Below are 24,678 nucleotides of genomic sequence, written 5' to 3'. Positions count from 1 at the left end.
TTAAGAGGGAATGTCACTGTTACTGGACGCCTCCGAGGGGCCCCTCTGCCTCCCCGCTCGACTGCTCTTGACAGAAAGCTCCACGGCCTCCAGCACCAGTGGCCGGCTGTTCTTGCTTTTGTCTTGGTCGGTGACACAGCTCTGGTAGTCGCTGTCAACAACAACAACAAGAAAAATAACATTCACTTCTAATCCAAACCTAGAATCGATTCTGACCATAAAAAACGTATGGCTTTGATAAAACCGCAGCCAATTAGCATCTTTAATTAAAACATTTCTGTCACAGACAAAAAAAAATAAAAGTACCTGTTTGCAACACGGACGTAAGATTTTTAATTAAACAGCAAACAATAATTTTTAATACTTAAAAGCCACAGAGACATTTGCATGACTATAAAACCCAAATTCCTGTTTTTGTCAAACCTAAAGAAATCTTTTGAAATTGGTACTATTTTGGCTCATATTTAGCTTGTTTTTGACAAAAGGTGCAGCTGAGAAGAACAAACACCTGTTTTTGTTCTCCTTCGACATCATGCTGCTGTCTTCATAGATTTTCAGCATCGTTTCCGTTCGGTCATCCATCCTCTCCTTAGGCTCCTGAAACCTAAAAATCAGACAAGCGTGAGCAGAAAACATGATTATCTGTAAATAACACGTGTTTTAGCCCACCTCTTAATAAGTTTGACTTTTGCTTTCAACCAGCCTATGCAAAGTAGATGATGTACTTTATTTAGGGGATTGATTATAAATGGAAATAAGCATTTTGTACTTTACATTCTGGGAAATGGTTCAATTCAGTAATCGCTGACAGGTTGGAATAAAAACAGCCAAAACAATCGAATCAAACTAAAAACACCAAAAGAGTCTTTAGTTCAAGAACTGGACAACCATTGCTGCAAACATCATGAAGGATTATTACAAGACAGAAGAATAACATTAAATATTGAAAAAAACATCATGTTCAAATCTATTTCCTGCAATAACTTGCATTTTATTTTATAATTATGTTAGATCTTTGTCTGTTTGTGAAGATTTGTGTTCCCTAGTGTTTTTTCCTCGTAGTCAGCTCCAGTTCCTGCCACTCCCACCTGTTCCCGATTGTCTTTTCCCCAGGTGTTTGTCAATGTCTGTTAGTGTATGTATACGAGCACGATGGCTCAGTGGTTATCACTGTTGCCTCACAGCAAGAAGGTCCTGGATTTAATCCCTGGTTGGACCTGGGGGTCTTTCTGTGTGGAGTTTGCATGTTCTTCTCGAGCTTGCGTGGGTTTTCGCTGGGTACTCCGGTTTCCTCCCACAGATCAAAAACATGCATGTTAGTCCGCCTTTAGGTCCAGGCCTCCCTTGCAAAAAAAGATCTGCGATCTCAATGGGATTTGCCTGGTTAAATAAAGGTTAATAAAATAAATAAAATGGTAAAATATTACATTGCCTGGCCAAAAAAAAAAAAAAATGCCATCTGGATTTAACTAAGCAAATAAGTACGAGCCTCCTATTGGATAATTACTGCACGGGTGATTATGTTTCAGCTGGCAACAAGTTATTTAACCCCAACTGGTGCAATGAGTTGCTTCTCATTTTTAAACAACCATGTTGAAAGACACATGGCGTGGTCGTGGAAAAGATGTCAGTCTGTTTGAGAAGGGTCCAATCATTGGCGTCAAGTAGAGAAAACATCTAAGGCGATTGAAGAAACTGTTAAAACTGGGTTAAGAACTGTCCGACGCATTATTAAAAAACTGGAAGGATAGTGGGGACCCATCGTCTCCGAGGAAGAAATGTGGCTGGAAAAAAATCCTGAATGATCGTGATCGGCGATCACTTAAACGTTTGGTGAAATCAAATCGAAGAAAAACAACAGTAGCACTCAGGGCTGTGTTTAATAGTGAAAGTAAGAGCATTTACACACACACAATGCGAAGGGAACTCAAGGGACTGGAACTGAACAGCTGTGTACCCTTAAGAAAACCACTAATCAGTGAGGCTAACTGGAAAAAAAGGCTTCAATTTGCTAGGAAGCATAAAGATTGGACTCTGGAGCAATGGAAGGTCATGTGGTCTGATGAGTCCAGATTTACCCTGTTCCAGAGTGATGGGCGCATCAGGGTAAGAGGAGAGGCAGGTGAAGTGATGCACCCATCATGCCTAGTGCCTAGTCATCAATGAAAGATCTTGGTGAAAAACTAACGCAACACTGGATGGAAATAGATCTTGTGACATCACAGAAGTTTATCGAAACAATGCCGCAGTGAATGCATGTCGTAATCAAAGCTAAAGGTGGTCCAACAAAATATTAATGTGTGACGTATATATATATATTTTTGGTGGCAATTTTTTTTTTTCCAGACAGTGCAAGTCAGCGTCTCAGTGTTCCGCATTGTCCTGTTAAGGCTCATTTTCTGTTTCCCTCCATGTTCATTCAAACTTTATTTATACAGATACATCACATTGAGCCTCAAAGACTCATTTACAAGTGAGACCTGTTTAGACAGACAAAGTAATGAACGTGACACGTACAGGATTTGGAGGCAAAAAAAATAATCCTAACAGACTGTCACTCCTTAGCCGAGGAGAGATAGCCTGAAATTGAAAAAAACACCCCGCACATAGTGATGCAGACATTTTGCAGGGAAGGGGAGACGACAAGAGCGGTGAACGTGTCCAAGGACACTCCAGAGGCACTGTAAGAGTTCTGAAAAGAATCGTATAATCAGTCAATTCCCTCTGGTGAGATCTGTAAACACTCTCTAGGGTGTCGAGGTTGACTTGGGACAGTGCCAGAGAGAATACAAGAGTTTTGAATTGATGATGCAATGTTTATTCAGCCGGGTCCCTCTGATAGGTCTGCAGACTTCCTCGGTGGGAGGGGAGGGGGCAGAGCATCAAATTTTACAGGACTTCCTGGCGAATTGAGATAAGGTGGCCTGTCAACGCCAGCCAGGGAGCCGAATTCAAATAAACAACATTTGTTTTGGGGACAGGCAGCACTGTATTGATTTATGACTGCCTTGAGTCTTTGCTGGTCTTCACGAATCCCAAACGTCCAAATTTGGTGGACGCACCGTTGATCCGTGCATGATTCCCCGAGATCTGATCCATCCTGCTAGCGCATCCTAGGGGCCACAAGTGGCCTGCGATTCTCACAAATCGCATCCAGTTTACGGTTCAGTTCACAAAGAATTTGAAATGTGTCCATGTTTGGTAAGTTTTGCTGCCACGTCAGCCTTTTGTTTTTAAACTATTTTTTATTTTACCCCCCCCCGAGTTCTCCACCTCTGTCTACGCTTTGAGTTCAGCTACCAGCAGAGCACGACACTGTTCGCCTTTTAGCATTGGGCAACAACAAAGACAACCTGTTTTTACCCAGGTCTGTTTGTCAAAACATCCCATAAACCACTGAACACATTTTTAATAAAGTTGTAGAAAATAAGAATTAGGCGTGCACCTACAACTTGTTTAATTTTTGAAGTTAGCCTGATTGAAGATGGCTGCCACAGTAATAAAAAAAATGGCCATGACTCAGTCAACTTTACAGAAACTGAGTTAAAATGTGTTGTTGTAGGTCAGAGTTGTTCACAACAGATAATCGGAGTGTGACATCATATGGCTGTTTATTTTAGGTTTGGTCAAAATGGTTTAGATGAGTTTTGGTCTAAAACGGGCATGGAAGGCAGCGGGCAAAGAACGTTCCTTCAAGGAATACCAGACTTTAATTTATTACAATGTTTGACAGAAAATCACTTTAAATTCTGTTTGTACTTTTTTTTTTTTAATCAAATGCCACACATCACAGATGAAGAATAGATTTTTATGTTTTTGCATTAAACTGCAAACTTGGTGCTTTATGGATCCTGCCCTGCATCAAGAGTCTGTTCAAAGGAGCTGGAATAAACGGATTTACCAGAAACTTTGCTCAGATTAAGAATAACATGAACAACAAAGGCTGAAGTTATTGAGCTCACTTTTGATTGATATTAACTTTGTAAATAAATCAATTTTAGGCTATGAATATTTTTCAGAATCATTTAAAAAACTTTCTAGGACTAGTTCTTGTTACATTTATCCCCGTATTGTGCATAATCTTTGCCTCGTGGTGGCTCATTTGTGCCGCTGCAGCTGGATCAGCTGGATCAGATGGATCAGTTGGAGTCTGGGATCACCTCACCTGGGCTCGAGCCTCTCTTTGACTTTGGCGATAGACAGGATGTAGGGGCTGATCTGCCTGGCGATGGTGGTGAGGTAAGAGTTCTCCTGCTTCAGCTGCATCAAGTCGTGAAGCTGGGCTGCAGTCAGCGAGCAGAGAAACTACTGTTGGTTAAAAAAATAAATAAAAAGAATTGTGTTCATAAGAATTAAAGACAAACCTTCATAAATCTCCTGCTCGTTTGTAACCCTCTGAAAAGTCTCATCCCAGATCTGCAAACAAAATGTGTTCGATGAGCTCATTAAAACATACAAAACATTTAATCTGTTCCACTATAATCTGCTGTAGACAGCTGATTTATACAGAAAAATCCCATACATTATGAGCAACAACGTGGTAAAGTTGAATAAATACAGTATAATGAAACAGTATTTACATGCTGGTGAAGATAAAGTCCAGTTGTTTTTGTATTGAACGTTTTTTTTTTGTATTGAACGTTTTTTTTGTATTGAACGTTTTTGAACAATATTTACAGTATTTATAGATTCAGGGCACAGTATGAATATTTTTTTGCATGATAAAAGTTATTCGTTTAAACTCCGCTGAAGGTCAGATACAATCGTACCTCTTCAAAAATGGCCCTCATGGTTTCCACAGTGGAGTACTGGGCAGCGATCTGGTTATCGATGAGCAGCGACCGGTCCAGGATCTCTCCCATCTTGTCTGTGTTGATGATGGAGTGGTGTTTGGTCAGATCTCTGTGCATCTCCTGGACCTGGTCTTTTAGAATCTGAATCTCTGTCTGGAGAGTCTATAAAAGCACAAACGTGACATTTCCTATTTCCCCTCCCAACAAGTAAAACATGAGCTGCTGGAACATTTAAACTTCTGTTCTTATAGGCTCTCGGACTAAAGCAGACAGATGACTTTTTCCTACAGTATTCCTGTTGTTCAGTAGAGCATCCATCCATCCATCCATCCATCACGATACACATAAAGAAGACAAACAACCATCCGCTCTCTCACCCACACCTAGGGACAATTTGAAGTTATCGGTGAACCTAACATGCAAGTTTCTGGCCTGTGGGAGGAAACTGGAGTCCTTTATTGTGGGGTTTTCTGGGTTTCTGTTCTCCTGCACTCCCCTGTGTTTCTCCTCCTTGTGTTTACCTCCCATCACACCTGTCTCCACTGCCAATCACCCCAGGTGCTTGTCATCATGTCTCGTCAGTGTCTCTATTTTCCCATTTATTTTCCTAACAGAGCACTTTGCTGTCAGACTGCAGGCTTATTAGCGGTTCTTAGAGTTTCCAAAAGCAGAATGGGAGGAAGATCTGTCAGTTATCAGGCTCCTCTCTTGTGGAACCAACTTCCAGTTTCTGGCCGTGAGGCTGACACATTGTCCAGTTTTAAGACTGGGCTTAAAACTTTCCTTTTCGATAAATCCTATAGTTAGGGTTGGCTTGTTATGCTGCTACTAGAGGACAAATTGACCTCATTTCCTTAAATGAATTGTTAAAATTGAACAGTTTTCATTTGATACTATTTCTATCTTAACATGTGATTCTTGACCTGCCACTGTGTATCTGTTCCTCTCAAACCCAGCCGGTCGAAGCAGATGGTCCGCTTGTCCTGAGCTGGTTCTGCTAAAGGTTTTTTCCTCATGAAGAAGCTTTTTCTTTCCACTGTCGCCTTCATGCTTGCTCAAGATGAGAGTTCTGCGATGGAGTTAAACTCAAAGCTGCTCCTCAGATAAATAGTGTTAAATTATTTATATATATATATGAATGTTTCTGTTCAGTGCCCTGAGACGACTTCTGTTGTGACTTGGCGCTTTATAAATAAACTGAATTGAATCTATTTATTCAGCGTCTTTGTGTCTTTTCATTTGTCTGTGGATTCTGTCATGTTCTGTTTTCCTCTTCCATTTCCTAAAGTAAGTTTTTTTTTTTACTGCCCTGTCAGCGTTTTGCTTTGTTTATTTAATAAACAAAGTATTTACTTTTCCCTTGGAGTCTCCCGTCGGCTTCCTGCGCGTGGGTTCAACATTTAAAACAGCAGATCGTGATAATTATAGCACGTGTCTATGTATTATAATTGATTTAAACGAGAAAAATCTCAAGGCAATCAAATATCTGTTTCAAACATGTATTCTGTTTAAGACAGAAGTTAAAACAAATATCTTTTTTTTTTTTTTTTTTTGGAAAAGGAGGCTTTTTTCTAGTATTTTTTTCCCCTCAATAAATACATACCCCGTAAGTAAGTTTATGGTTTTTGTTCACTTGTTCAACTGGTTTCCGATCTGTTGCCTCTGGGCCACTCACCCTGTAGGTGCTCTCATAGCTGCGGCAGTGTTCGGTGAAAGGCGTTTCCCTGCCCTCTGCCAGCAGGACCTTGGTGCAGATGTTCCTGTGAGACGTGGGTCTGCGCCCAAACACAGAGCCCTGAGGCATCTCACTGAGAGACGGGGAGAGGCAATTTAACGACAGAGGGGACTGGAGCCTGCAGAGAGCAGAAGACGTTCATGACTCTTCTCTTATTTAGAGAATATTTACACAACTTCTGGTTTTATGATTCGTGATTTCCTTCTTTATAATTTATTTTGTTAAATTTCTCATTACAACAACCACATACCCGCACATCGGTTTGCTCATATCAGTGGTTATTGTGTTATTAAATTAAAATGTTGTAAGCAAACTTGTGAATGGCTGCTAACAACTATGTGCTTTATTTACAAAAAACAAACAAAAGAAACAAAATTAAAAAAAACACTCAGATTCTGAAAAAAGGTAAATAATTGTGAAGTCAAAAAAAAGTTGAAGCAGTAAAATGTGTACTACTTTACAACAAGGCTCTCCTTATAGATGCTAATCAATAGTTTATATATGTTAATAGTTCCTCTATAAACACTTTATAAATCATTAATAACTGTTTATTATGCATTATAATAGTGAGCCAAATCTGCCACCTAGATATTTAATCTAGAATTGTTATCTTAAACATTTCAGTCTAAGTTACCTTGTGAGCACAATAAGCATTTGTAAACAAATTTCTTTAGTCTATAATATTATTCTTCATTACTGCATTATAAGTATCTACAACTAATATTATATCCTTAAAAAATTAGGTTTACAAATGCTTATTGGGCTTACACGGTAGTAACTTAGTATCAAGTGTTTAACAAATCTAGATGAAATATATAAGTGGCAGACTTGGCTCACTATTTGACAAGAAACTGGTCAGTTTTGTCTCTCTGTCACCGTTAATGCATAATAAACAGTTATTAATGATTTATAAAGTGTTTACAGAGGAATTCATAACGTATCTATAAAGTATTTATTAGCATCTATAAGGGGAGCCTTATTGTAAAGTGGTACCCAGTAAATTTACTGGCCAATGGAAATTTTGAAAAGCCGCATAAGTTTGAATAACGAGCTCTGCCGTTGTGGCGGTCCACTGCCTTATTTAATTCTTGATATTTACTCATGAAAGTTTTTTCTACATTTATTTGTTTGTTTTCATTTAGCAGCAGATTCACATGAATGTCTTCTTGATACTACGCTTGTTGGATGCTGTTACTTGTTTAGTACACAGACTGCAGCCAACATAAGGTAAATTGATCATGTGACTCAAGCTTTTATTTGTTTTTTTGGCAGGTTCAGTCAGGTGCTTTATTTACATTAGGTGCGTACCCACATTTCAGAATTGCATATCAATATTCCTGGAAAACTGCTGAAGTAAACTCTTTCAAATGCACCATTTGACATAGTTTGTTTAATTTCATAGTTTTCTCTGAGTACCTTTAAATGAAACATCCAGTTTCCATTTTGTCATTAATATTAAAGATAATTTAGAGTGTAACTGTGTCCATCAACAATAAAAACCACTTTGTCTTGTGTCTGAAATTAGTAAACAGGCTTTTAAAGACTAAAAAAAACACTATATTGTTTCAAGATCTAAAAAAAATAAATAATTTTTTGTATTTTTTACCATTTTATGCCCTGAACATATAGTATAATAATTCAACCACAACCTTTAAAACTGCAGTAAATATTTAATACTTCAAAAATCATTGGACTTTGCAAGTGCAATATAAAAATATATACAAATATTTGGAAATAAGTATCTTACATATGTAGTTTAAAGTGCTTTTTTTGTTAATAACAAGCTGTGCATGTGCTTTGGATTCGCTGAGTCCAGGTGAAGGCAGGTGAGCTGCAGCCAGAAATAGTATAATTTTTATATAATGTAATAAAAAGATGTTCAAACCTGTCTGTTTCTGTTAGCACCCTGCTGCTAACACAAAGTTATTTCCTCACAAACTTCCACACATTTTACTGTAATCCGCAAACAGTCATTAAGGCATTTTAATAAATAAAATATATGAGTTAAATAAAGACAATGATGCAGCATTCCTGCCTAACAATCGTGTCAGTTTGGTAAATTACTTTAAAACAACTGTTGCCCTCTGAGCATCCAACGCAGTTTACTTTGACCGTATGGTAAAGAATCAGATTAAAGAACACGCCTGCATCATAAAACTAATCCTCTGTTGTGTTAAACCCTGATAAAAATAGCCAGCTGGTTTTTCATGAGTCTCGTTTGCATCCTGCACCGTCCCATCAGACACCAACTGCATAAAATACTTCTAGTTTTATATCAAACTACCAACTGCTAAGAAAATGCAATTAGCTTTTATAACCATGAAGTAAAGATTTAATGAAAACTTGCCAAGCATCACTCTCATCCAACACTATTCATATCCTTTATGGAAATGTATAAAATAAATAGCTGAAAGTTAGACAAATTTATTACATCCTGCTTAAATTTACTGCTGTCACATCTGCTAACCATCAAAACTGCAATCTCCAGTTTGTAATAAAATAAACTTAGTTACCCGGAGTCGGACAGGTCCTTTATTCTCTTGTTTCCTCTCCAGATAAATCAGCAGCGGACCCGTCTAAACTATAAATCCTTCTCGCTCCATCACACAAGCCCAGCCTCTGTCCTCACACCAGTGACGTCAATAAAAGACACTTCCTGTGTCCTAAAACAGTGACCTCAGCGGGCCGGAACCAAACGGTCCGGCTTCTGTCGTGTGCCAACTTGCAGCAGAATCCAAGAGAGTTCTGTGAATTTCTGATAAAAATAGTGCCAGCCGGCCGGACACCAGAGCCGTCCCGCCTCGTGTCGTGCACCGGCGGCAGGGCGTTTAGCTCGTTGGAAAGAAAAGTTGTCAGTGTGCTGGTGGGCTTAAAGACCTGTGAATATTTGGGAGACGGTGATGTGGAAAAAAACCATCCATCAGGAATTTATGCACGTGGACATCCAACGAAAACAGCCAAGATACGTTTGGTTTTGATTTTGAGACATTTGATCTTTAACGTCCTCCATCCTCGTGTTCTCTTTTTCTCATCTGCCTGTATGTTGTATGTAACTGGGCTCTCTTGTAAACGAGTCTTCGAGGCTCAAAGGGAACTAACCTGTATAAATAAAGGTCTGCAAGCAGTATGATGTCATTGACTTCTGTCCAGTGGGTGTGAGCACAGCTACTCAGCCATTCATCACCTGAACGTTGTCTGGACCAGCAGGAGCAGAATGTTCTAAATTGGGACGGCCTGCCTCCCTCCCAGACCTCCAGTAAGGTGAATTACGTAAACATATCTGAGTACAAAGCTTGCAGGCAGACAGACAGAATAACTGGCATAGTGGCACCCAGCATGGCGCCTCCTTCCCTCCCCATCTGAACCTGCTAACTGTTTGGGGGATTTTGATCTCGGATGCTTCACAAGCGTGAAATTTTCCACCTGAGCTTTTGTCCTTCCTTGAAAGAAAGTAAAAGATGCCCCGGGTTGTGCGGCAAAAGCGCACCATCCTAAAACAGATTACCTGATTGGAATAATGTATCGTCAGAGCAAAGGTCAGTGGTTCAGTGGTTTTACCTTGTTACACTTGTAGAACCGGCAACAGAAGGAGGGCGGCGTGGTCCGAGCTGCAGCAGAGGCTCCAGACAACGAGCAAACTCACTCCTGTACTCCGTGTTGATCTACGAGGGGACACGAAGAACATCTGTGAGGCACAAAACTTGTAGAGAAGAATGTAAAGAACGAGTAAAACAAACAATGAAAATACATTTTCTGTGGGAAAAAACGGAGCTGTAGAAGCTAAAAGAAGCAAAATGCAAGCTAAAGACAGGAAAATATAAATTAGTAGCTAAATATCAAAAGGCTAACTACATAAATGTAGCAAAGGGGTGGCTAAAAGTGGGTAGAAATATAGGTAGATATAAACAGGCATTCTAGTAGCTAAATGTAAAAAACAAAGTTAAAATAGCAACAGCTACCAAATGGCTAGCTGAAGGTATCAAAAGGTTATATAGAAGCTAAAAATAGCTAAATAAGTAGATAAAAACATCAACAGGCATTGCTCAGCAAACATGTTCATTCTTCTTCTGCTAATTTAAGCTTGTACTTTTTCAGCTACATTTTTAGCATTATTTAGCTAATTTCAGCTGTTTTCAGATGAATTGGTTTTTCATGGTAACTTCTGCTTCTTTCAGCCTAATTAACTTCTTTCTACTAATTTCAGCTTGTTATGCTCTTTTCAGCTTTTTTCTGCTAGTTTCAGCTATTGTGCTGTTTTATGCTTTTTAAACATTTTTAACTAATTCCACATTTTTGGAGCTTATTTCAGCTCTTACCGCGTCTTTCTGGTGGTTTAAGCTTCTTTCTGCATTTTCAGCTACCGGTACTTTTTTGGTGTGGCTAATTTCATGGTTTTTTTTGGCTAATTTCAAATTCCTATGCTCATTTCTTCTTATTTAAACATAAGTCAGCATATATGTGTTTTTTCTGCTTTCTTAAGTGGGGCTTGTTCTTCCTTTTCAGCTAAAACTCATCATGTTTTTGAGCTAATTTCAGCTGTTTTTCAGCAAGTTATTCAGCAATAAGCACTCACACTGCATTTTTGCAGGAAATGCAATTTCTCTAGTTGTGAATTGTCTATTTCACATTTTACTGTTTGAAAGCATGAACTGTAGTTTCTGCTCGTTAGATTACAGATTAGTGCTTCTTTCTTATGTTCATTTATTTCATAGTGTTACATGTAATGGACAAACAGGTGAAACTGTGCTGGGAAGGACTGAAGCATGATGGGTAATTATTACTGAAATAAATGCACTCACTTTGCTGCTCTGCACCGGTCGCAGGCGATGAGGGAGCTTTGAAATCCTCTTCAGTCGCTCCATGAGTTGCTGTGCGAGCAAGAACATCCAAGTTTGGCTTCACCTCGTTGACACGTCATGGACATTTAAAACCAGTTCAGCCGAGCAAATACAAAATATTTTCTCTGACCAATAAAACATCATTAAAAGCCAGGGATTCTTCAAGAGTTGTGGGAGTTCTGCTCTGTCAGCTCCTGCACCCACAGTCAGACTCTGGTTAGCTACACCTGAGGATCATCGACTTGATGAGCATGAGGAGCATGAAAGGCTGCAGGAGACATTCAGCCAGCGCTGGAGCATTACCTGCCAACAGTAGTCTTGTTCTAGCCTTTTACTCGTGTTTAAAACCAAATGTTAATGATTTGTATTTCTCTCTGCGCCTCCAGTGAGTTACCCTTGATGTCCCCCTGTTTCCTGACTCCTCCTCTGTGGAACCATTTGGGTCAGCCTTCCCCACGTCCGACCCCGACCTCCATCGTAAGGAAGATGAACAATATTATCACCCTTGACTACAAGATTCCTAATCACCCCTTTGCTCTTCAGGATTCCAGTCCCGTCCTTTGCTTATTGTATAATTTATCACATAAAAAAACACTGTAAATTCCATTTGGTCCTTATATCTGGGTATAGCCGCAATCGTTATAAGAGTGTATGTACATGTATATGTGTGTATATAATGTATACTAGTCCCTCGCTACTTCGCGGTTCGTTTATCATGGGCTCGCTTTATCACGTTTTTTCAAAATAAGACTTGACATGACACACAATTTGCTGATTGATGGATGAGCCGCACGATCGGCATGGGATTTTTATTTAAAATAAGTTATTTTTTATTATTTAGCACCTCCTGCACCTTTTGTGCAGCTCATACTGCAGGATAAACTTCCCGCTGCAGCTGATCAGCTGTCCTCCGTGCAGAGTGGAGAAGTGGGCGTGGCCAAGAGCACTTGCAGGTGGCAAAGAGCAGAGGAAGCAGGAAGCTGAAATCATGACATGCTGTGCTCTTTTAGAGCGTTTAGAGTTTAGAAACATTGTTTAGAATATTGCAAGAGTGTGGGAAGTGTTTCATATATATATATATATATTTGTTATATATATATATATATATATATTTGTTGTATATATGTTTTTTCACTTATCGCAGGGACGGATGCCCCGCGATAAACGAGGGACTACTGTATTTATATAATGTTTATATATTCACTGATCCAAAGGGTTACTGCCTCATAATGTTTCTGTTTTTAATTCATCCGTCTCTCTGCTCATGTAATTAGTCTTCACTTGTTACATCTTGTACTGCACCGATACTACATTTAAAAGTAAAATAATACATAAAATACAACAAACAGTTTTATACAGTTGTTATACTCACATAGCCCATATCCAAAAACTCAAACTTGTTGGCTGAGCTGAGAAAGGCTGAGCAAGTGACCAGATGGACCTAAAAACACCAGATGTTGAAAGTTAAAAGGCGAAAAATGAAAAAGGAAGTTACCACTGAAACAAAGCTGCAGATCCTGAAGGGTCACTTGAAGCATGAATCCACAGCATGAATCGTAATAAACCATTAAAATGCACAAATTTACAGCAGAAATATACATTGGTGCCAAAAAATACAGTTTCTAACGACAACGTTGCTTCATGGCTGAAACAAAGTTTGACACAGCACCACCACACATCACACAGTTAAATGCTCTGATACAGACTTGACTTGTTACAGTGTTGTGCAAAAATCTTGAGGCATCTCTCGTTTCTTTAAAGAGTCGAGGCTTCTTGTAATATTTTAAATGTGGCCCTGGTAATTTTTTCTTTAGACTTTTTGAACGGTTTTCAACAACTTGGCTACTTCTTCGTTAAAATTTTAGTCAATTTCTTGAACACTTTTCTTAAGAATGTTGTGTTTAAAATTAAAATCTGACCCCCAAATCATTCAGGTTTACTCTAAACCCTGTTTAGAGTCAAACAACCACCCTGGGCATCTTTGGCTGAGTGGTTAGAGCAGTCATCCTCCAATACGAGAGTTGGGGGTTTGATTCCACCAGCAGTCACATGCTGAAGTGTCCCTGGGCAAGACACTGAACCTCTCATTGCCTCTGATGTGTGTCCCATGGGTGCATGAATGTGATAAAGCTCTGATTATTCTTTGTACAGATCTAGTACGAGTGCTGTATGAATGGGTAAATGAGGACACAGATTGTGTTGTAAAGCATTTTGAGCATCTTGATCAGATAGAAAGGTGCTATATAGTGCAATCCATTTACCATTTAGGCAAATAAATAATTTTAAATTAGCTTTTTTTGCTTCTTACTTTAGTTCAATCTGTAAAAATCAACCAACAAAATCACATATAAACAGTCAGAAATGTGTATTTTAGCACCAACAAGGTGATTCCAACAGCTTATTAGTTGAAAAATGGCGTACTGCGCACGATCAACTGTATCTCAAATCTGGCATCAATTATCCTCCATTTCTGAAAGACGTCTTTCTGATTTTCCAAACATCCTGATGCGTGCTCAATAATCCAATTCATCTGCAGTAAAAAAGCTTTTCGGCTTGTCACACTGTTCCTTTTGTCCTCCACCTGTCCTCGCTCCATGTTCTTTTATTCACACAGCGTGATCGAGTACGAGGGAAAAATTAGTTAAAAAGAAGCAAAAACCCATTAAAATAACTGGAGAACTGGATCAAGACTCCTTTGAAAGGTACAAGAATCACTGGCTCCTTTGAGGCCAAGTACAAACAACTCGAACTGAAACAATATTCATTCATTTACTTCCACCATTATAATATTGTATTATCAGTTCTGTCTTTAATGCTGTAATGGTTTCTGAGCATGGGCCGAGCCGAAACACGTCACCTGCAGTGTTGGCAGGAGGGCAGTAAGGTGTGACAGCTGCTCCTTTAACGCTTTCTCCTTCTCCTCATGTTGACTGCAAACACACAGAAACACACACATTTGTAAGACTACACCTTCAAATTGATGCCTACCACAACACACAAAGGACTGAGCTCAGGAGGTGAAACCACAAACACTCGGTGTTTCCAGGAGCTCATCTGTCTTCTCTGGTAACAAACACACGGAGGCACAGACGCAGAGACGAGCACATTAAGTGTGACACAAATAGCCTTTAACATCCTTCTGGGAACACAACCACTGGATGGTTTCCAGGCAGTAGAGAAGGTGGGGGTGCAGATCAGGATGGAGGATGCTGGCCAGCAGAGTGCAACCAAATACACTTAGACATATGATGAAGAAGATTGTTCTCTGCGGAGTCACTCGGTGAAACGAGGGTTTGTTGTTTGTCTAACAAGAAAAACATTTCCTGCATCACTTTAATCAACAAATCATAACTGTAACGTTTTTTGAACTCGCGTACAGCTCAGTTACAAATCTTGCATTAAAGGTGTGCCTATCCTTAAACTCTCCAAGCTGCACCTTCTGTTGAAAAGTGATGGCGTATTAATCAAACTTTGAAAATAACGTAAAACTGCGATATCTCTCACGACCTGTTAGCCCTTGGAGCATGGGTTTGGGGTGTCAGTCTCAGCTACTACCACACCAACGTAAACATGCGAGGCTGACTCCACTGATTCAGTTCTGACAGTTTCATTAAAATTCATTCAATTATTCATTATATTTTGCTAACAGTACAGACAAAACAATATAATTAAGTAATGGTTTCCTTCCTTTGCTTTTGGCTGTGTGCAATAAGTGCTTTATTGGATGGATTTGCAAACTGTGTAAAAACAATTGTTTTAATTTTAAATTGTAAAAAGCAGAACTTTGCATGAGGCTTCATTTTTAATTAACTGGATCTTTACACGAGTTGGAGGCTCTGGTTTTAAAACTATCACTCTCAAGTGCTTTTAACTCGCTATAGCTGCAGAAAGAAAAGCTTTGCAGAGAGTGGTGAAGGCTGCACAGAAATCTGTCGGAATCAGCCTCCCCACCATCACAGACATCTACACCTCCAGATGCAGGAAGAGGGCCACCTGCATCATGAAGGACCCCACTCACCCAGCACACACACTTTTTGCCCCACTCCCCTCAGGAAGGAGGTTAAGGAGCATTAAGTGTAGAACCACTAGACTGAGGAACAGCTTCTACCCTGAGGCTGTTAGACTCATGAATCTCTAACTAGAATAATCACTGTGAAAAAACATATCATGTTGCTGCTGATCTGTTTCATGTTGCTGCTGATCTGTTTCATGTTGCTGCTGATCTGTTTCAATGTTGATGTGTTCATGCGTGCACATCTGCTCACAGACTCATGTTCATGTTTGTGCTGATGTTCAATGTTTTATGTTATGAGTGCTTAGTGTATATTTAGTTGATGTTTTTCTTAGTTCATATCTTAGATGTTATTACTGTTTTTCTTATACATTTTATTGTTGGATGTAACTGGGACCCCATGTACATAATTTCGCTCCACCACATGTACCACATGAGGTGCGAATGACAATAAAGAAACTCTGACTCTGACTGACTCTGATTTGTAAAAATTAAAAAATATATCCTGATGCAGATGATTCCAGTCAGATCAGTGGAGCTCAGAGCACTAGAGACAAGTATCATATCAGCTGGTGACAGCGAGACTACAACACATGATGCAAACATGGTGGCCAAATATGAATTCATCTTGAAACATGAATTTTTTACAAATGTGTTTTACCTCTGAGCTGCTCGCAGCAGAATCTTTTTCCTCTCTGTTAGTCTTTCCTGTCAGATGAGAAGTGAGAAAAACAACTCTGTTATTCCTCACACTGCTGTGAAAATGGCCTCGAGCTCCTTAATACATAATGAGTTTTCACGATCGTGAAAAAAAGAAATGGTGATATTTCACAGTGTGGGCCAGACTCTTTTGGGTTGCTCATTATGCAGAGAAATGCTCTTTCCTCACACTTGGATGAACAGAGACATCCAGTGGCCGAGCGGTGTCTATGGAAACTACACAAGAATAATTTAAAATGTATTTTGAAAGACTAGATGAGCATTATTCAGATCAGTCAGGAGGGCTACACGTTTCTGCTAAAAGTTTTAACTTCTAAGTTGCAGCTTTTGCAAAAAAAAAAACAAAAAAAAAGAAGAAGCCATTTATGACTTTTTCCATTAAATAAATGTTCATAAAATGCTAAACCTATTCAAACACTGTAAGAAAGATAAAAAAAAAATGGAACAATGAAACTCATTACTAAGTTCTATATGAATACTGCACAGAATAAAAGTAGTTTTATACATTTTGATGTTTGATGTTTGAAGCACCTCCAAATCTGAGGCCATCAGCCGGAAAAGGGTGGATTGCTCTCTTCGGGTCGAGGGTGAGGTTCTGCCTCAAGTGGAGGAGTTCAAGTATCTCAGGGTTTTGTTCATGAGTGAGGGAAGAACGGAGCGTGAGATTGACAGACGGATTGGTGCTGCGTCTGCAGTGTTGCGGACTCTGTGTCGGTCCGTTGTGGTGAAGAGGGAGCTGAGCTGTAAGGCAAAGCTCTCTGTATGGTTGTTCCACGTTCCTACCCTCACCTGTGGTCATGAGCTCTGAGTAGTGACCAAAAGAATGAGGTCGCAGACACAGGCGGTTGAAATGAGTTTCCTCTGCAGGGTTGCTGGACTCTCCCTTAGAGATAGGGTGAGAAGTTCAGTTACCCGGGAGAGACTCGGAGTAGAGCCGCTGCTCCTCCACATCGAGAGGAGCCAAATGAGGTGGTTCAGGCATCTGGTAAGGATGCTTCCTGGGCGACTCCCTAGGGAGGTGCTTCAGGCATGTCTGACTGGGAGGAGACCTCGGAGAAGACCCAGGACACGCTGGAGAGACTATGTCCCTCGGTTGGTCTGGGAACATCTTGAAGTCTTCCTGAAGAACTGGAAGAGGTGGCTGTGGAGAGAGATGTCTGGACCTCATTGCTCAAGCTGCTTCCCCCACGACCCGACTTCAGAACAAGCGGAAGATGATGGATGGATGGATGGATGGATGGATGGATGGATGGATGGATGGATGGATGGATGGATGTTTGAAGCAAAATCCACATTTCCCCCCCAATACTTGATGTGTCCTCAAAGTAAACATTTGTTGACAAACTTTATGAACAGCTGCAAATGTGTTTGTTTACCTACAGAAACAGCCGAAGTGCCTGAGAATAAGTCTATAACGGCAACGTCCATGTACTGACAGAGCCGTTTGGGATGAAGTCCAACAGTTTTGATGTATTATTACATATTCACACTCAGATTTGTTGAGTGAAGTATGCAGACAAAAGTGCTTTATTTATATAGAGTGTTCCAAAATTGCATTTTATGATATCTGCAAAAACTACTCATGCATACTTTATTTAACTGCACCATTTGATATAATTCAGGATAACCTTTCTTGTGTTTAGTTTGCAGGAAGCACCTTTTAATTCTCAATGTATTTTGTGAGAACAACCTTTTGAGCGCAGGTTTGTTGGCGCATCATGCTAAAATCCCCTAAAGAGACGGGAGTTCTGACACTTGTCTCTCATTAAAACGAGAGGCTTAACATGATCACCAGTTATCACGAGGACTGTTGACCTGTCATGAAATGACAGTGCCCATGTACATCGCTAGATGTGACTAAAGCTGTTGATCCTTCTGACATCTGTTCCACTATTATTCATTTAAAACGCATACATTTGTGGAAGCAGTTTTTATAGTAAGAGCAGAGAAGGGAAACAGATGATAGAACCTGTAAACTGTTGAAGAGAGTACAGATTGCACTTTCTTCTTCCTCCACGTTCAGATGCACCTCCCCAATCATCGCTCTCAGCAGGTGGATCGCTTCTCCTGTTGAAGTCTGCAGCTCTTTTACCACCTGCAGGCCGGAGGAGAAATGTTCATTAAAAGCTGCTGTGTGCAAATAACACAGTTGAAGCTACTCAAAGTAATTATATAAATTAAAGCACGTTGAAATGCCAGGCCTATTTTTTAATGATTTCATTTCAAACCAGTAATTAAGTCAAGCTGCCTTTTGGTACTTTTTGCACCGAACTTGCTCATTTACTGGGACTCTGTGGCATTCGAGCTTGAACAAGAGCAAAACAGAAGCAGGAAAATGTTTTACTTCACAGTAAAAATCTAAAAAAAATTAATAAATAGTGCATTGCATCACTGCACATTGTTCCTTTCAGTTATTTTGTCTGTTATTTGGGTTATAATAATGGCCATGAGCAGGCAGGAGTGTCTCACCAGCACGGCCTGGTCCAGCATCTCACACCCCTGTGCATAAGCTGTTTCTATGTCAATGCAGTGAGTCCTACTCTCCCTGCAGAAGCCAAAGAACAGAAACACCAAGCGTATTTGATGAAGATGAGGAAAGAGCTTTTAAAAAATATAGATAATTCAAAATTCACTCACACTTGCATGTCTCTGAAACATTTGATGCAAAGCATCGACTGATTTTCTGTGGAGAAAAGGATGTATGGTTCCTCGTGGAGAGCTGTGGAGACAAATATGTCTTTTAACTTCATGAGTTTGTGACAAGCAGGGTTCAAACTGAAAGCTTTGGTTGGCACATGAACTTTTTCCCAAACAATCACGCCACACATTTGAGTCCACTTACAGAAATTACCAACCACTTTATACGACAGTATAATCAACATGTAGCCGAGGCACCGCGCTCGTTAGCGTGTAATTACGCTGAAGTAAATTGCAGGTGGCACTCACAGCATTTTCTGTGTTTGGCTTTGGTGCGTTTGGCCAACGATACAATCTCGTGATGGGAAAACATTCGGGCCTTGTGTGTCAGCTCTCTGCAGGTCGCACAAAGTGGCTGACAGCAAGTGTTGCAGTAGTACATCATCCCTGCATCCTGTGGAAACACAACAAAACAGAAAGTCAGCATAAAATATGATTTTTTTTTTAATTATCCTTTTCAAATCAAACACAATACCTGAAAACTGAAATAAACTGTGCATATATCTTCAGCGGGTAAGATTTTTTTTTTAAATCAGTAAAAAAATGGAGATTTACCATCAGCAACTTTGTGCTAAATACCAGAGGAAATCATCAACTTGTTACATTTATTTCCATCAGATTATAAAGTTTTGAAAAATAGAAAGTTTTGCTATAATAAGAAAAATGTATATTCTAAATAAAATTCTAATAGCCTCCTATAAAAATAATATATTAAGTTCTTCAGACGTTTAATCTTTCATTACTCTCCATCTATTTGGTCTAACAACGCAAGACTTGTCTTAGATTATGTTTAAGAATTCAGTTATATTCCTTTATTTCATTTTTATTATGTCTTTATGAAATAAAACAAAACATCTGTCTATGGTATTGTTACTGGATTAAATAAAACGGGTAATCCAGACCTCCTTTGTTATGACACTTGAACTGACGTGGGTGCATTTCGGTACCTTTTTGTTACTTTCCTGGTCGCAGTTGGCACACTGCACCGTCTCTTCAAGGTCTGTGTTATTATCCACAAGAAACTTCAGCAGGCGGTCCTCTGGTGGGAGGACATTGTTGACTTTAATTATTGATTGGTATCTGTAAAATAAAAGATAAACATAATGGAAAGAAACGGTTATTTAAAACTCATCGAGCTTATTTTAAGATAAGGATTAGTAAATACTATAACAAGTTTAGAAGCAATCTCATTTCACAAAATAGTCAGTCAAACTGATTGCATCACACATAAAGTAACTCCAGGAAGTGTGCTAAAGTAGATTTCAAAGTGAGCCGTGTTTTTGAGGGATTTGAAGTGTAAGTGTATTAGAAAATATTTGCAAAATAAAATTAAATATGCTTAAAAGTATAAACAAATAAAAGTCATGAATTCCATCTCCTGAATGAGCTGAACGTTTTGGTTTTTGAATAACTAAAACAGCATTAAAATCAGAAGTAACTAGATTGTGAAATACTTTTTTAAAAAACAGGCAAAAAAAAAAAGTGTGAATGAACGTTCTCACAATAATTGTTCGATATGAAAAGTCAACATTTAATCAATGGTTATTTGAAAATCTACATATTAAGTAGAACAGACCGTTTTAAGATTTTTTTTTTCTCATGCAGTTCTTAAGAAAACCTGAAGGCGGCAGAAGAGATTTACGGATCTACAGGCAACGCAACCGTCGAAGAAGAAAATGCGGAAGTCCTTGTTTGACCAACGTGCCGGTAGTACGGGTCAGCTGTTATCTGGAATATTCTGACCAGCGATATCTGTGTCTACAAACTAACGCATGTAAACTGTTTTATACACCGAAGAAGTTTCATTTAAAGCTGAAAATGTCTCTTATTTCCGAGGAAAATGTTCGCGGAGGAGGCGGAGGCGTTTTTCGGGATATTAACGCGGAGGACGAAGACGGGCAGCCCACCGAGATTGAAAGCCTGTGTATGAACTGCTACCAGAACGGCACGACACGCATGCTTCTGACTAAAATACCGTTCTTTAGAGAAATAATCGTCAGCTCTTTCAGCTGCGCACACTGCGGCTGGTCGAACACTGAGATCCAGTCCGCGGGCCGGATCCAGGATCAGGGAGTTTCTTACTCCCTGAAAGTCAAAACAAAGCAGGACTTGAACCGGGAGGTCGTGAAGGCGGACAGCGCAACCACCAGGATCCCCGAGCTGGATTTTGAAATCCCTCCTTTTACCCAGAAGGGCTCCCTCTCAACCATCGAGGGCCTTTTGGACCGGGCCGTCGCGGGTCTGGAGCAGGACCAGCCTGGCAGGCGGGCAGCGGACCCTGAAGTGGCACACAGGATAGATGAATTCATCCAGAAGCTGCAGAAGCTCAAAGACGTCGAGAACGAATTCACGCTGGTGATCGAAGATCCATCTGGGAACAGTTTTGTGGAGAACCCTGCGGCCCCTCAGAAGGATGAGGCTCTCACGGTGACCCGGTTCAAGCGGACGGTCCAGCAGGACAAGCAGCTGGGGATCCGAGCTGATGATGATGACGCCATCCAGGATGAAGAGCCAGCAGGTAACGACCTGGACACCATGAGGCACGAGGTGCTGGTGTTCCCCACAAACTGCCCGGAGTGCAACGCTCCAGCCTCCACCAACATGAAGCTGGTCCAGATCCCCCACTTCAAGGAGGTGGTCATCATGGCCACAAACTGCGACAGCTGCGGCCACCGAACCAACGAGGTGAAGTCGGGCGGAGCCACGGAGCAGCTGGGCACCAAGATCACCCTGCACGTCACCGACCCTTCAGACATGACCCGAGACCTGCTCAAGTCCGAGACGTGTGCCGTCCTCATCCCTGAGCTGGAGTTCGAGCTGGGCATGGCAGCTCTGGGCGGGAAGTTCACAACCCTGGAAGGCCTCCTGAAAGACATCAAGGACCTGACCGTCTCCAAAAACCCCTTCGTCTGTGGGGACAGCAGCACCTCGGACCGGCTGCAGAAACTGAGCGAGTTCGGGGAGAAGCTCGACAAGATCATCGCGGGAGAACTGGACGTGCACGTCGTCCTGGACGATCCTGCCGGGAACAGCTACATGCAGAACGTCTACGCCCCCGATCCAGACCCTGAGATGACCGTGGAGAAGTACAGCCGCTCGTTCGAGCAGAACGAAGAGCTGGGCCTGAACGACATGAAGACGGAGAACTACCAGGAGGACAACTGAACCAGAGATTTGGACCCAGTGTTGTGTTGCTCCATATTTTTTACCATTTTTTTTACATTTCAAGTTAACGCTGGGGGATTTGTTGCGTCAAAAAGCTTCATCTTTAAGCACTAAAATATATTTTGAGTTAATGTATTGCGAAACATAGCAGCCATCAAGGAAACCTTATTTGTATATTAATGTGGAGGCTGTGATTAATAAAACTGAATCTGGTTACTCAGTTTGTCGTGTTCCTGAGAGCTTCCAGCAGATTGTGCTGTTTTACTGCATGTGGAGAGGTTTTACACGTGCTGGGGAACAAATGAGTCTTTTTAAACACCTCAGCGCACCATAATCTGATGAATGCTACGTAGCTCTGTCCTCGATACAGCGTAAAGTGACAATACATTTATGTTTGCTTTTAAATAGAATTGTTAATTCTTACCAGATTAGTGTGATAACCAGCATTTAATGTGCTCTACATTTCTACAGGTTTATAAACCAGCTGCAGTCTTGTCTAGTTATTACCCACTAGCCAAGGGTGGATGTTTTAGCCCAAGTCTGCTGTTGGCAAAATGTCTCGTGGATGATTTTAATGAAACTCTCAGAAAGTAATTATTAGATTGACTTCTACGTTTTGTACGGCAGTTTGATTTAAGATGGTCAGCCGTGGTTGTTTTTACATGTGCTATATTAATAAACTTCAAATCAGTCATAGCAAACTAAATAGTTTGACCTCAGTAAGTTTTACAGCTAAAGTTTTGTGTGGTAGTAGCTGAAATTCCTCCACGTCACACACTCCAATGTTAACAGGCATGATTTGACACTACCTGATGTTAACGTTGCGCTAAAATAGCCACGATTTCTTATTAGGTGCGCACCAATAATCTGCCCCGATTCCCTTGATTATCGGAGATCGGCCGATAAATGAGAAACGGATTTTACTGATCGTCTAAATTTCATTTATATTTCAGAGCACTACCTCATGGCCGGTTAAAACAAGTTTGAATTGTTTCTAGGATTTTGTTCAAGGGTATGTTTTTTTAGTAAAATAGGATTGGAAAATTGAAGGTGCATTTTGACCTTATAACATCTGACAGTGTCGCTTATAAAACAACATCTGTATCGGTCAGAATCGGCAGGTCAGACTTTAGAGATGGTGATCAGACAGAAAACTGCAATCGGTGCACCCCCATTCCTTATCATTGGATTATTTTAGGTTAAAACTCTGACATAAAAGGCAAGGAATCTTGATTTATGTTCACAGAACTGTAATGAAATTATCCAGGTTCAGTTAGGTTGGGTTCAAAATACCTATTTTTTAACAGAAAATGACAAATAATAGATTTTTCTCTACTACATTAATAACATGTTCTCCAGTCTTTTGGGTTTAGAGATCGTCCATCATAGATCGTATTGATCCAGTTCCACTGGTGCCGTTTTATTTAGTTGTTATAACTGTGTTCTAACAGTGGAGCTCTGAATTGTCAGATTATATAACTCTGGACTGAGCAGCTGCTGGCAGGACGTGGATGGAAATAGAAACTACCCGACAGTAATCAGAGCACAGTGGCTGTATTATAGCTGTCAGATTCTTGTGTTTTTTATTCTTTAACTTGTTTTTTTGTATTATAGATAAAATAAATGCAGTGTTGGCAGGACTTTGTCTTGCCAATTTAAACATAATATACTTTTAAACGGGTAAAACTCAAATAGTGAGGTGGATAAATGTGAACAACGCTTGAAGTTCGGCTATTATAACGACAAAAAAAAAAAATACTCAAATCGTGCTTTTAAATTGTTACAATGAGATGTGCTGAAAAATTATGGAGAATTTACCCATTCTGTGCATTATTACAAAATAAAATTGTTGGGATTCGGTTCTGTTCCACTGATCTTGGCTTAAAAAAAATTACCAGCGTGTGGAACAACGTCAAATAAATTTCAAGTAATTTAATAGTATTTATCATCAGCGGAGAACAATGAGTCAAAAATCAGGGTAACGATGAGAACGCTCCACTTCTCTACATCTCATGTTTGATGGAAGTTGATCCAGCTGACCTGAAGGTGACTGCAAAGAGCGCCGAACGAGGAATTAAGCAGATCGGTGTCATGTGTCTGCTTCTGATTACCCCGAGCTGCCGCCAAACGCCAGTCTGCTTTGTTTGCAATGTGACTGGACTTAAAACTTTTAGTCCCTTTTCAGCTTTGGGGCCAAAGGCTAAATGAAAGTGGAGTGAGGGTGCAGCTGCTGCAGCCACTCAGAATCATCTAACCTGGCCAACAAAGGCGCATCCTAAAATCTGCTGCCAAAACACACAAATCGAATATCCTGAATAAAATGGATCCAGACAAGCAGCTCTGCTCAAACTCAGAGGTTGTGACCCAAATGAAGAGTTCATCTGCCACCAAAAGTGTTCCAACTTGACCTTGGGCTCAGTGTTTTCACTTTGTGAAGGATTTTTGGATTAGCACCACATGGGGTCTCATGGCTCAGGTTTCCTAACCTAAAGTGAGTCTGATGGACCACAAAGTGCTGTCCCCTTACCCACAGAGGGGGCAGCTGAGGCGGCAGTCATTGGTTCGACCTCGCAGGCAGCGGGCACAGAAGATGTGGTAGCAGTCCAGTAAACATGGAGATTTGTACTGCTCGTGGCACAGGTGGCACACCAGGGGGTGGACGTTTGCGCAGTCCACATCGCACGGGTTCCCCACGCTGGAGAAGATTCCCCCTGACAT

At 40.4% G+C, this 24,678-nt stretch overlaps 2 protein-coding genes across 2 annotated transcripts; one reads left to right on the top strand and one right to left on the bottom strand.

Annotated features, from left to right (window-relative positions):
- On the bottom strand, positions 1-24,678 carry rnf207a (ring finger protein 207a). The gene is made up of 18 exons (XM_037678962.1): positions 24,488-24,678; positions 19,743-19,875; positions 19,045-19,189; positions 18,736-18,817; positions 18,568-18,643; positions 18,068-18,193; positions 16,040-16,086; positions 14,224-14,296; positions 12,739-12,807; positions 11,328-11,396; positions 10,097-10,190; positions 7,466-7,469; positions 6,469-6,646; positions 4,770-4,955; positions 4,365-4,416; positions 4,166-4,283; positions 509-604; positions 1-151 (listed from the first exon to the last, which is right to left on the bottom strand). The coding sequence occupies exons 1-18, from the start codon at positions 24,676-24,678 to the stop codon at positions 1-3; spliced, it is 1,890 nt and encodes a 629-aa protein (XP_037534890.1).
- Positions 20,474-22,141, top strand: zpr1 (ZPR1 zinc finger). The gene has a single exon (XM_037678963.1). It carries the CDS (start codon positions 20,614-20,616, stop codon positions 21,958-21,960), a length of 1,347 nt encoding a protein of 448 aa, XP_037534891.1. The 5' UTR covers positions 20,474-20,613; the 3' UTR covers positions 21,961-22,141.

The sequence above is a fragment of the Nematolebias whitei genome, chromosome 7 (genome assembly GCF_014905685.2).
Source record: "Nematolebias whitei isolate Nwh7 chromosome 7, NemWhi1, whole genome shotgun sequence".
Taxonomy (NCBI): domain Eukaryota; kingdom Metazoa; phylum Chordata; class Actinopteri; order Cyprinodontiformes; family Rivulidae; genus Nematolebias; species Nematolebias whitei.
The sequence above is the reverse complement of the archived record's forward strand: the minus strand, read 5'-3'. Positions and strand labels throughout refer to the sequence as shown.